The sequence below is a fragment of the Coturnix japonica genome, chromosome 3 (genome assembly GCF_001577835.2).
Source record: "Coturnix japonica isolate 7356 chromosome 3, Coturnix japonica 2.1, whole genome shotgun sequence".
NCBI classification, from domain to species: domain Eukaryota; kingdom Metazoa; phylum Chordata; class Aves; order Galliformes; family Phasianidae; genus Coturnix; species Coturnix japonica.
In genome coordinates, this window is record NC_029518.1 from 43881968 (window position 1) to 43894269 (window position 12302).

At 38.2% G+C, this 12302-nt stretch overlaps 1 protein-coding gene across 4 annotated transcripts in view; it reads left to right on the forward strand.

Annotated features, from left to right (window-relative positions):
* MTHFD1L (methylenetetrahydrofolate dehydrogenase (NADP+ dependent) 1 like) overlaps positions 1–12302 on the forward strand; it is a 134922-nt gene that overhangs the window by 84673 nt on the left and 37947 nt on the right. For all 4 annotated transcript variants that reach the window (XM_015858104.2, XM_015858105.2, XM_015858106.2 and 1 more), the window contains 2 exons: positions 5157–5264; positions 6835–6987. In XM_015858104.2, the coding sequence (XP_015713590.1) occupies positions 5157–5264; positions 6835–6987 (261 nt within the window). The remainder of the gene's footprint in view (positions 1–5156; positions 5265–6834; positions 6988–12302) is intronic.

The window sequence follows — 12302 nt, forward strand, 5'->3', positions numbered from 1 at the left end:
CTTGAATGGACAGAACTGAAAGTTCTTAAATTTGCTAGAGTGGGGATAAATAAAATTATTTATGTTCCTCACTGAAACTTTTACTGATAGCCAATGAAGATCATTTCTCATCTTCAAATGTAGACTGTGCTGCCCTCCAGGATATGCTCGTTCTTAAATTATTTCCCTCAACCATTGCTAATGAGCTATTTAGACACAAAGCCACATTAAAGAGGAATTCCACAGAATTCCTCTCATTCCCATCAAAAAGATTGTGGTGGACTCTGGGCACTTTTTTTCCCCACTGAATTGACTGTTCTGATATTGGAAGCTGTCTTTGTTTCACTCTATTATTTTGGTGAGTGTAAGCTCTTGACGACACTGCACTTTTGTGTTTGTTTTTATTATTTTCCTATTCTTTGTATGAAGAAACTTTCCGAGGCACAGCTTGGATTTCAAAGTTGGAAAAGAAATCTCTGAGGCCACAGGCTTAGGTGTTGATTCACAAACTATTTAACTTGACTGAATATGCTTTTCTGCAGATTAAAAAACAAAATCTTGTCTTGTGCCAACAAAGGAAGAGGAGTGTTAGAGACTTGGGAACCCTTCTGTCAGCCACAGGTTTTCTGGAACCAGAATATACAGATACTTTAATAAATGTGTTTTTATTTTATCCAAGGGAAAAGCTACAAGTAGGAGTTTGAATGTGCAGAGTCAGCTATTGTTTTAGTGCTGCACTCTGTCACCCCACACAGCACCTTCAGCCATACTCCCATCATATGTTTTCATTTGGCAGTGTTCCCAAGAAGAGGAATGAGGGATGTCTGCATACTATTTCACTTAGTCAACCAGTGATTCTTTATTACTGCTTTCAGGGAATGCATTATTTGAAATTTTAAATAAAAAATAAGTGCCATTGCCTTGAATTTTAAGCCATTTTAAGAATTTCTGCTAAAGCACATGCAGTTCAGGAACAATAAATCCAGAGGTTGGTGACTTCCTAAGTAAAATAGTGACAGTGTTATAGGCAGTGGGCCTAAAGTGAATATTTATGAAACTTGAAGCCTGCAGTGTCAAAATTACAAGTGGCCGGGCAGCAGCTTTTATATATTCTATGTTTAAATGCATGTTTTTCAGCAAATCTACTTGGCCATCAGCAGATCCTTGTACGATGTGACCATGTAGCACCTACTTACATTCAGTATAAATTTACCTTGAGCATTTCATGCTGTCATTTTCCTGAGAAGCTAAAACTGAATTTGAAAGTAATCTTCTGAAGATGCTCTAATTCCATCAGTGTTTCTGTTTATAAGTAGTTGCTACCTATAGAAGTCACATTTTCTTTATATTCATGTTGTTCATTGTGTAGCTATCACCTGTTCACTGCTTAAATGTGCTTAAGTTGCAACCTTCCTTAAAGGAAATGAAAGAAGAACAGCTTTTATCACTGATCCTAAATCTTGTGTGTTTTTGACACTTCCATTGTCTGCATGTTTTATAAATATCACTGTCATCGTAGCTGTCCAGTCAGCAGAGGGGCTGTAGGGCTCAGTTGGTGTTTTTAAGGATGCAGTTCTTCACACACCATCCAGGCCAGACTTTCCATTCTTCTTTCACTGAGATTGTTTGTTGAGGGTCCACAAAGAGATGCATCAGCTCAGCTGAAGATGTTGTGTTGTAGTTTGAGAGTGGTAGTCAGGATCACAGACTGGTTAAGGTTGGAAGTGATATCTGGTGGTCATTTGGTCAAACCCACCCAGAACAGGCTGCCCAGGATCATGTCTACATGAATTTTGAAGTTCTCCAAGAAAGGAGATTCCACAAGAGATCTGATCAACTAGTTGTTGAATGAACAACTAGTTGAAGAATATCCCAGCCCATTGCAGAAACAATCAGAAAAAATGCATGAGAGATACAATAAGACTTCTTTTTTCTAAATACTTGACATGCATGGCTTCTGCTAGGAGGTATTTGACCAAAGTATGTTATGAATAGGTAGCTCACAAGAGTTTTTCAAACGGTTTGGTGTCTGTTGGAACAGAAATGTTGCTTAAAGTATCTTAAAGATTTAGTTACTACATTATTTTTCAGCCCCTTTGAGTTCAACTAAGTAATTTTTCCATACAAGTTAGCACTGTGAAACATTGTTACGTAGGGCAGATCTCTGTTCCCACCAGTGAAAGTATTTCAATTCTGATCAATCAACAACCTAACCCTAAACTTACCCTTAAAGATGAGATAATAACACCCTACAATTGTTTCTATGCTTGTCCTGTAAACATCCAGACTTTTGCCATGTCAATTACTAAGGCTTCTTTTGCAGTAAATACCAGTATGTCATTTTCAACTGAAATGAATTTTTATTTCTCATATAAATTACAATGTGGCTTTTATTTGGAAAAACTAAGTTAAATGAAATTATCCAACAATATTGCTTGCTAAATGAAATACAGAAAGCTTTTTTGCTTGAAATGACTTTATGCTGTGAATCTAAATAGGTGATCTCTTAAAAATCCCACTAAATACTAGGAAACAGGTGGATCCTTAGCACAGTGTAGCATACTTCTCTGCTTACTCCTGAAACTTCAGGAAGGAAGCATGTCTAACATTGTGTACATGCATGGGCTGTGTTAATGTGTACAGAGCAGCTTTGCCTCCCTGCTGATTTCTGTCTGGACTGTGCTCAGCCAAGATTCATCTTTGAGTGTCATGAAGCTAAATAAGCTCAAACTGTTTCATAACATCAAGTGCATTGCCTCACCATCATGGATGTGTATTCCTTGCAAAAGCATTCACATGAAATTCACATTCTTGCATCTGTTTCCCAACTGGTGATTCTTTTTAGGTTAAATTTGCAAAATTTTGAGATGTGGATACTGAAAAGTATCCAAAATTATGCTTATTTATTAAATATATATATAAAAATCTGTAGAAAACAGTCCAGCTCGGACTTGATCATACAAAATCGCACATCCTGGGAGACAGAGTGCCACCACCTTCATTAAAGCTGTCTGTTGTGATGTTTGCCAGAACCCTGCTGCAGTCTATTTGGAAACTGCAGCTATGGTTCCTGGAAGGAGGGCATAGTAATTATACTGCTGTCAAATTAGTTTGAAATATTTTGAGGCAAATGCAAATTGAATCTAAATGAATCTCTCCATCTCAGTGCAGTTACTGAGATTTAAGTAGAAAACTGTTAGTTTTGATGTTGACCTAATGACAACAGGGAGGGGAATTCCTCTTGCCTTTACTTTTGCTGTCGCTGTTAGTTCTTCCCTGCCAGCAAACAGCACCCAAATGGCAGGTTTAACAGATGCTCTTTGCATATCTTCCACTGTTTTCTTGACAGCAGTGGTCATGAACGTACTTAACCACACTGAAGGAAGTTTAGTCTCTTGATGGCTACCCATGTCACTGAGGTATTTCACTCAGCTTTATGCTGCCAGGAATTATATCCAGAGTATTCATAATGTGTTATCTCCAGTCCTCATTAGGTTTTATTACTCCACATGGATTCATTTTAAAAGCCTGAATTCGGGAATGTGACATCATTCTTCCCAATTAAGGTGCAATAATTATATGGTCAGCACATTCACGAGGTGTCTTGTGGCGCATCTTTAAAACTGCATTTTGAAATTTCTCATGAGGCAGGGATTTTATTTAAGCTTTAGTAGCCTTTTGCAGTCTTATATTTAAGCTACTTGAAAGCCTGGCAAGCTTATTGTTTGTGATGTCTCTGTTACTGGAGTTCTTTATTAGTGTAAAGGCAGACTATTTTAAACCTCCATTTTTCTAAAATTTAATCAGAAATAGAGAAAGATCAGCCTGATAGAGGCCCTCTAACTGATCTATCTTTGTAGAATAACCATTGCTTCTAGAGAGGTATTGTGAAAGTGTGATTAACTGTTGAACTTCCCATGAATGCACTAGCTAGTTTGTTACTCAGAAACCAACTGCTTGACTGTGCTGGTATGAAATTAAATATTTCATTTTTATTCTATTGCCTTTTGTGCATTAGTTCCTTGAGATTAAGTCCTCGTCCCCAAGTGATATCTCTTTATTTAGTATTTCTTCTTTATCTATTATTACTTGAATATGCTGGAGCACAAATTACAGGTGAGGTGTCCACTGGTGTACTGCACACGTCTCTGCCCATATTTGCTTGGTACTGAAGCAGCTGAACTAGTACATAGAGCTGTGGTTTGTCTTTCTTTGCCATGTTCACACTGAAAGAAAAAGAAGCTGATGATTTCGATTAGGCTGTAGGGTCATAATTGCTGTCTTCTGCGTCATGGCAAACACAATGAAGAAAAAGGATAAAAGCTGTTCACTCTAAAGAAATGATGGCACAAAAAGTAAGTGCCTGATCTGACCACAAAAAAACACTGCTGAAAATCAGTGAAAGGATTTCTAAGAGCCTGAATGTGAGAGTCTGGATCTGCCTTCAAACAGAAGCTCTAAGGGCAGATAACATGCTTGGTTTGAGATAAATAAGTGGTGGGGATGCTCATAGAGTTTGGAGTTGAATTTAGTGTCTTTGAATTTTGATGTGTATCATAAAATGCTTGGATTGGATTGGTTTCATTTGGTTTGGTTTTGGAGGGGGTGTTGAACTCTTCAAAATAATTTACTGTATCAGTGATAAAGGTCAAAATATATATGTTAAGAAGGGCAGAAGGCGAGGAACTAAAGAAGCAGTGATAGGTCTGAAATTTTCTGATAAAATGTCTTGCTTCCCAGAGGAATCCTGCCTACCTTCTACCTTATCGTGTCCCCTCATTGTGTTGGTTATCTTTATTGTGTATCACAATAGTCTGGTGATCCCTGCTGACCCAATGGAGTCTGCTTCCTTTTGTCTGTGCTGTGGGTTAAGTCTTGATTCTCGGAACTACATATCAGTAGTTTTCTTTCTCCTCTTCAAGCAAGAGCATAAGCTCCTGTTGCCAACTCTGTAAAGCACAGATTTTATGGCTTATGATAGAGTAGCTGAAATAATGGTTCTAATTCATGCACCTCTAGATGAATATCATATCTTTCACCATTACCCTTTACTTTGGTAGCAAGACTGTTGTAAAAAGGATGAATCTAAATGAAAGATTAAGATTTCTCTGTCAGCAAGCAAGATTTTAGTTTCTCTTGGATTCTGTTCTTAAATATATTGTTTTCTGTTTTTGCAGCTTCCGATTGCTGAAAAGATAAGGGTCATTGCTCAGAAAGTATATGGAGCAAAGGATATAGAGTTATCTGCTGCTGCACAGTCACAAATTGATCGTTACACCCGGCAGGTAAGAACATCAATGAAATGTGCCATCAAGTGCCTGCTGGATGAGACTCAGGAGACCTTGGGCTGTAAAATATTCTGCAATTGGAGTGTCTAGACCAGCTTTTCTAAAAAGCATGAGCTTACCTATGATACTTAACTATGGAGGCCCATGTGGATTGGTTTAGATTGGATTAAATGGAACAGAAATGAATGGTTTCAGCCTTGAAAGCTGTCTTAGCCTATAGCATCCATACATATCTATGTAAGATATGAGTGATGGCTGGAATCCATCTGGGATTGTTGATGAAACCTGCACACTCTTCATAGAGTGACAATTTAGCATTACTGCTCTGAATGCAACAGCTGCATAACTGCAAAAGTAGTTGCTGCGCAATTCTAGCACATTAGTGTTCATTTGCACCTGCAAAAAATGGTGCATAGCTATTCATTTTAGTAACAGCGCTCCCAACACTTGGGAAATCATTTGCTTTCCTTTTGTTCATGTTATTTTCAAGGGATTATAAACATTAGAAGATGAAATAGATCACTGTTCCTAAAACATAGGAGTGGGCTATTTTGAAACAGTGTAGCGAGGTGAATGTATTTCTGTAAACAGAATGACTTCTGGAAGTAAACATGGTTGGAGCCTTTCAGTTAGAAAATAGAAACTATGGATGATGTGTCATGGAAAAATTCCGAAGTATGCTTCAGCAGCTTGGCCAGGCAAGCAGAAGTGTTGCTATCTTCTCTATAACACAAATCTCCTGAGAATTAACTTGATTTTCTAGATGGAGAAGAAGCTTGCTTAGTCTACTTGGAGCAGAATAACCCATTTATTTCTCTTTTCCCACTGCAATTCTCTAATCCACTTTTAGTCTAAATGTTAGTAGTGTCAGGAAATATATTCTCAGTGTCATTAAAGGACTGCTGTAAGCAATGGGCTGCAGAGTGTAGTACTGCCTCTCCTGGCCCTGTGAATTGCATCGTTGTTTGTCAAGGCATAAAGAGAAGAGTGGAATGTACCTCACTCAAGGTTAATCAATAATCTTGGAGACGAACAGTGTTAGGGGAGCTCCCTGGTGTTTTCTCCTACTTTTCGACCAACTATTACATTTTCATAAGTAAAGTGGCTGCCATTGCCTCACACACTTTGTGCTTTTTAAAAACATAGTAAAGTATTACAAGCTATTTATTATTACCCTTGAGAGGGTAATTCCCATCTCATCTAGGTATCTAATTAGGTCACTAGATTCCATAGAGAAGTGTTTGACCACTCTTTCAGAAAATAGCACGCTCTAGCAATTCTATTGGCAACATTTTGCACCTAATTCTAGAGTGAGAATTCACACCAGAAGTGTGGGTATAACTACAGACAACTCTCCTTGGAGGTACGGGCCTGAACTGAGAGAGAACATTATATAAAATACGGTATTATGTCAATTTCTGAAATATTAGCTGTTAAGGAATTAAGTTTAGTTGTTGCTATGTAGATCTTAGGTTTTATAGAAATGTTGATGACAAAGTGAAAATGTATTCTGTGTTACTGTAATCGTAAAAACATAATCTTTTATTTTCATTCGATTTTTGGCTAGGGATTTGGAAAACTTCCCATATGCATGGCAAAAACTCACCTATCCCTCTCCCATCAACCAGAGAGGAAGGGTGTTCCCACTGGTTTCATTTTACCGATTAGTGACGTGAGAGCCAGTATTGGAGCTGGATTCATCTACCCCCTGGTAGGAACGGTGAGTATAGAGCATTCAACTTGATCACTCCTCTTCTTTTGATCTAGCTTGATTTGGAAGTACGACTTTGTCACTAAAAAATGTGGAGAACCAGATGAGTTCTCATGTTTTAAGTAATAATTTTATTCCTTGATGTTGTGTAGCTGTATGTTGGTAGGAAAAGAGAATTAGGAAAGTATAATGTATAAAAGCTCTTAGTAAAGGGTCTTAAAGAATTGTTGCTGTTTCTTATGTTTTTGAGTCTGAGGTACTTAAGCACTCTCATCTTGAAAAAAATACAATTGCATGACTGTTTCCTTTTATTATTCAAATTGCAGCCCATAAATAACTGTAGTTACATGATCTTGGGGCATTCTGTGATTCTGTGTTGGAAGGGATGTGTAAGGATCATTGAGTCAACCCCTGGCTCCACACGGAACCACCCAAAATCCAACCCTATGTCTGAGAGCAGTGTCTGAACACTCCTTGAACTCTGGCAGATTGGGGCCATGCCTGCTGCCCTGGGCAGCCTGTTCCATGCCCACCACTCTCTGGTGAAGACCCTTTCCTTTACCCCAAGCTGACCCTCCCCTGGCACAGCTCCATGCTGTTCCCTCAGGCCCTGTCACTGTGACAGAGAACAAAGCTCATTGATCCTGAGCACTGTCCCTATGCTCCCCTCTATGAGGGGATGTAGCCATCCCCTCAGCTCCTCCACTGCTCTGGGCCAAACAAACTAGGGAGCATCAGCCACTCCTCATAGGTCTGTGGATAAACTACAACAGCCCTCTAGACTCCTAATTCAGTGTCATCCACAAACGTACTTAGTATGCATTCAACTCCTGTGTCCAGATGATTTACGTATTTGTATACAGTCATTGAAAAGAACTGGCCCCAAAATGTAGCCTTTCAGGACTCTACTGGTGACAGGCCACTCACCTGATATAGCCCCATTTACACTTTGAGCCCAATCTGTGAGCAGATTGTTCACTCGCTGTATTATGTACTTGTTTGGTTGAATGCTGTATGTTTTGTCCAGAAGGATACTTTGAGAGACAGTGTTGAAAAGTTAGCTAAAATCAGAAACACTATCATTCACTGGCTTCTGTTAGTCTAGATGGGGAGCTTTTTCATAATAAGAATTTAAGATTATATTCTAAATATTAAATCCTTCATCTCTAACATGGATTAAAGGAATCGTGTCAGGAAAAAGTGTGATTAAAAAAAATTGTGTTCCTTTGGGATCAGATGTGTCCAAGATGTTATGGGCATGTCTGCTTGCTCTGTTAAACTAAGTTATAGTGAGAAGGGGATTGGTTTGTAAGTGTAGAAATAACACTTTCTTTCCCCTTTTTAGAGATGTAATCAATGGAGTACTAAAAAGAGGAGATTGTCATGCTTTCTTCCTAATTATTCATTAAATTACAGACGAAGATTAAGAAACTCCTACTGTTTTATTCCCTGACGTGGCTTATCAAATAGCTGAGAAATTACTGCTGTGTTAGCTCATGCCTTTTGCTAACCATGCACATCTTCTTTCAAACAATAGCTGAACTGCATCTGACATCTCATAGCAGGAATTATTACTTATATGTAGCTGATTCATGTGATGGTGCTAAAGAAGGGATGCAAAAGCTATTGCATTTCCGGAAGAGAGTCCTCTCCCAATGTTATCTCATCTTTCCAGAGCATGGCCCGATTTCCTTGCATAGCAGTACACTTAGCAAAGGCTGAAAGTTTCTAATCTATTGTTTTTAATTCCCTCTGAAACAATCAAGTGTTTGAAACAAGGAAGGAAGTACTTTCTGACCAGAAGAGTTCCTGGAGTTCAGGAAACTGTGTCACTTTAGCTCACTGGACATGGGGATGTACTTTCCTTCTGTGTGGCTACATGATGTACATCCACCAGAAGTGCTGCACAGCTGTGTGTTTAAATAGTGTAAGAACACACTCCAATTACTGGTAAGAGAATGCAATTTGTCAGAAGTTCTAATATCTTCTTCATGGCCTGGATTCAAATTCGCACTGGAAATTGTGTGTCATAAAGTTGTGAGGAGTGTATGTGAAGAGTGGGCAGCAACTGCTTGAAATCCATGAGGGAGCTATTCTGTAGGTTGTCTGAGTGAAATGTTCTTGGGCTGAACTTTCTGAATGAGTCACGTTGCCCTCCTCAATGCAAACTAGCTGCAGTTCAGCCTCATAAATCCACTTGAACTGTCCATGGGACACCACTATAGACAAAATAATTTCAAGTGATACCTCTTGTTTTTAATTCATCACCTAGAACCAGAATTCTAAAGAAAAACACTGTAGATAGATAGATACAGAATTTGTGGATGAGATTTTTGATGACATGTTCTAGTTAGTTACTCTGACTTCAGTGAAACATAGTATAGCCATATAACTTTTCCCGCATCAGGAATGGGGAAGGTAATATAATTTAGTGTTTTGTATTTTAGGAGAATTTAAAGAGCAAGATGATGTATAAAGATCTAAATATATACTAAATTGTTTGAAAAATACTGTTAGTGGTCAAGGATGTAGGGCAGAACATTCCTTGAAACTATCAGAGTTGCTACAATTCTGAATGTATGAATGAGTCTGAATGTGATCCTAGCATACTTTTATAATACAATTTTTTGTCTAGAATTAACTTAAGGGGAAGAGATCCACTGTCAAACTCCATTCTCAAAGCATATTATTTACTGGACAAGCTTCTCTAACTCTAACTGGCAGAAAAGTGGTAAAGCAGGTTGTTAGAATTCTGCTCCAGTTTAACTGGGAAGAGCATTACAAATGGAAAAGTACTTCTGAAACATTAGAAGAAATCTGCAGTAACTAGCACTTGTAGTTTAGCCTGTTAGTACACATAAATTAATTGGATTTATATATATCTCAGCACTATTAGACATATATATATATATATTTAAAACTAAATAATGTTTATCTTCATATTCTCTAAGTAATATTTGTTTTGAGTTAAACTTGGCTATGGCTTCCAGCATAGAAGTCTTTCCAGGAAAAGTGAGCTGAGCCTTATCAGAGGAAATCAGCAGTGAAACAAGAGGTGCATGTAATTAACACTGGCAGAGCTTTTCTCTGAGTTCCCTGTGACCCTGACCCAGAGGGCTACAACACTCTCACAGGTGGACTGTTGACATCATTGCTTGGCTCAACAGAGTGATGGCAGGAAGACCGCTGGAGTATATGTAGGAAACAAGTGAGGTCATTCACTAGCAATGCTTGGGTGGAGTTGTTACTAGATTTTTGTAGTATGTGTGTTTCTCCCCACCCCCACCCATTTTGGTGCTTTCTCATACTGAGCTGTATTTCTATTGTTTTCTTCTGTGTGATGTGCAAGAATTTAAGCTCGTTTTAGAAGCAAAACTTCCCTTCTTTTACCTTTATGAAGTCACACTTTAGCAAATCACCAGTGCAAGTAATTTAGCTACATGTGATTCATAGTGAGATTTTTAAATACTTACTAACCTCTTTCAGAGATGCATTTATGCCTTAATGGCTTAGAATTATAGATAAGGGCCCAGTGAAAATATGAGGACTCCTTGGAGACACACCAAGTCTCAAATTCTTGCACTGAACTGACATCCTTCAGATACTGACGTATCTGAACAAGGGTTGATGTGTTACAGAAGGTTATTTATCCCCATAAAGAAAGCACTTCAAGCCTCTGGAACTTCTTCTGAAACTGTATTCTCTAGGAAGGGATTCTTGGGACAACATGGAGGAGTTTGAAATCAATGTATGGGAATGTTAAAACCCTAATTCACTTGTAGGTTACAGCCAGGACTGTCCTGGTAAAGTAGTGCCTTAATATTGCAAGGGTGAGGAAACACGTGAAAGCAAATATGTTTTGAATACTTTGGGAAGGAAGATACTGTTTCCTGCTAAATGAATTTCTTCTTTCATAGTGGTTCATAACTTAACAGTGCCAGATATCTAGTTGAAAAAATACAAACAGCTCATAGATTTTGCAGACTGGCTTTGAGATAACTGCAACAACTGTGCAGAAAATGTGAATTTATTGCTTTTGTTTTCTATTAAACTCAGGAGTGAAATTGTGCAGTTCTCAACTGAACTGGGTACAACATTCTGAATGTTGACGTACATGGAAGTGCCGAATGATGTTGCATTCAGAGGAAATCTGATAGATTATTTAAAGTAGAACTGAATAATAGAATTGATAGAATTGATGGGACAGGAGATGAGAACATAGTTAAGGTCATTAGCAAGAAGATGAGGTGAGGACAGTAAACTTTAATTCAGTGTGTTTAAAACCCAGAGGCTGAGAAATTTATAGTAGTATAGCACCAGCAAATCATCCATGTTCCTTGGTGGATTGCATGATGAGTCTGTATTGGGTTGGCCAGAGAGAGTTGCTGTAGATGAGACAAAAATAGGCCCAAGTGAATGGTTCAGCTGAAAGGACAGGGTAAAGTCTGTACGTTATAATAAAAAGGGTTATGTGGCAGCCTCTGGGAACATCCCAGGTTTGTGGACCAAGAGACAGTTAAGAGTCAAGGATGATTGTGTCCCTTTGTGGTGAGAAGATGAGAATAGAAAATGGGGGGGAGGACTAAAATTGTGGGTTTTGCTAGAAAGAGAAAGTTGAATTGAGAGTTGTACCATTGGGAGGAAATACCTATGACATTATTTGAAGATACATCCAGGATATGCATGGAGAACTGGGAGAGGGCACTGAAGTAAGAGTCACGTTAGTAAGAAAGACTGCAAAATGTTCCAAAAGTATTAATTGAAGCAATGACATAATCTAAGATCCGTCCAGGAGGAAGTCATGGGTGTAATTGATGGATGAAAGAGAGAGGAGAACATGCCTTCCCTATGACTCAGGATTTTTATTTATTTATTTATTTTTTATGGGAGAAGAAAAGAGTGTCTTGAAAAATATATTATTTTCTCCATGTCGTTTGAAAGGCAGAGCACTTAAGTTCTGTGTAATTAAATTATATCTTCACTGGTGTTTGGTAATAAGCTTTATTTAACCTACATTATAATACAGTACAATGTATTACCTTTTCTGGATGAAAGAGCAGGTCCCATTGCTGGTCCTACTGGCAAAATTAATTTGCATCTTGATTACAGCTTCCTTCACACTAGCCTTAGATGTCTCAAGGGACAGCATTCGTAAAGTTAGCAGAACTGGTTTTGCTTTGTTTTCAATTGAGTAGAAAAAACAAGTTGTGAGATGCATTATTTCAGCAAACTGAGTGGTTGGAGAGAAGGTCTTGCTGTTTTGGGATGAGATTAAAGCATTCAGCAATGTATCACAATAAAATACAGTGCATTGTTTGGTAAGC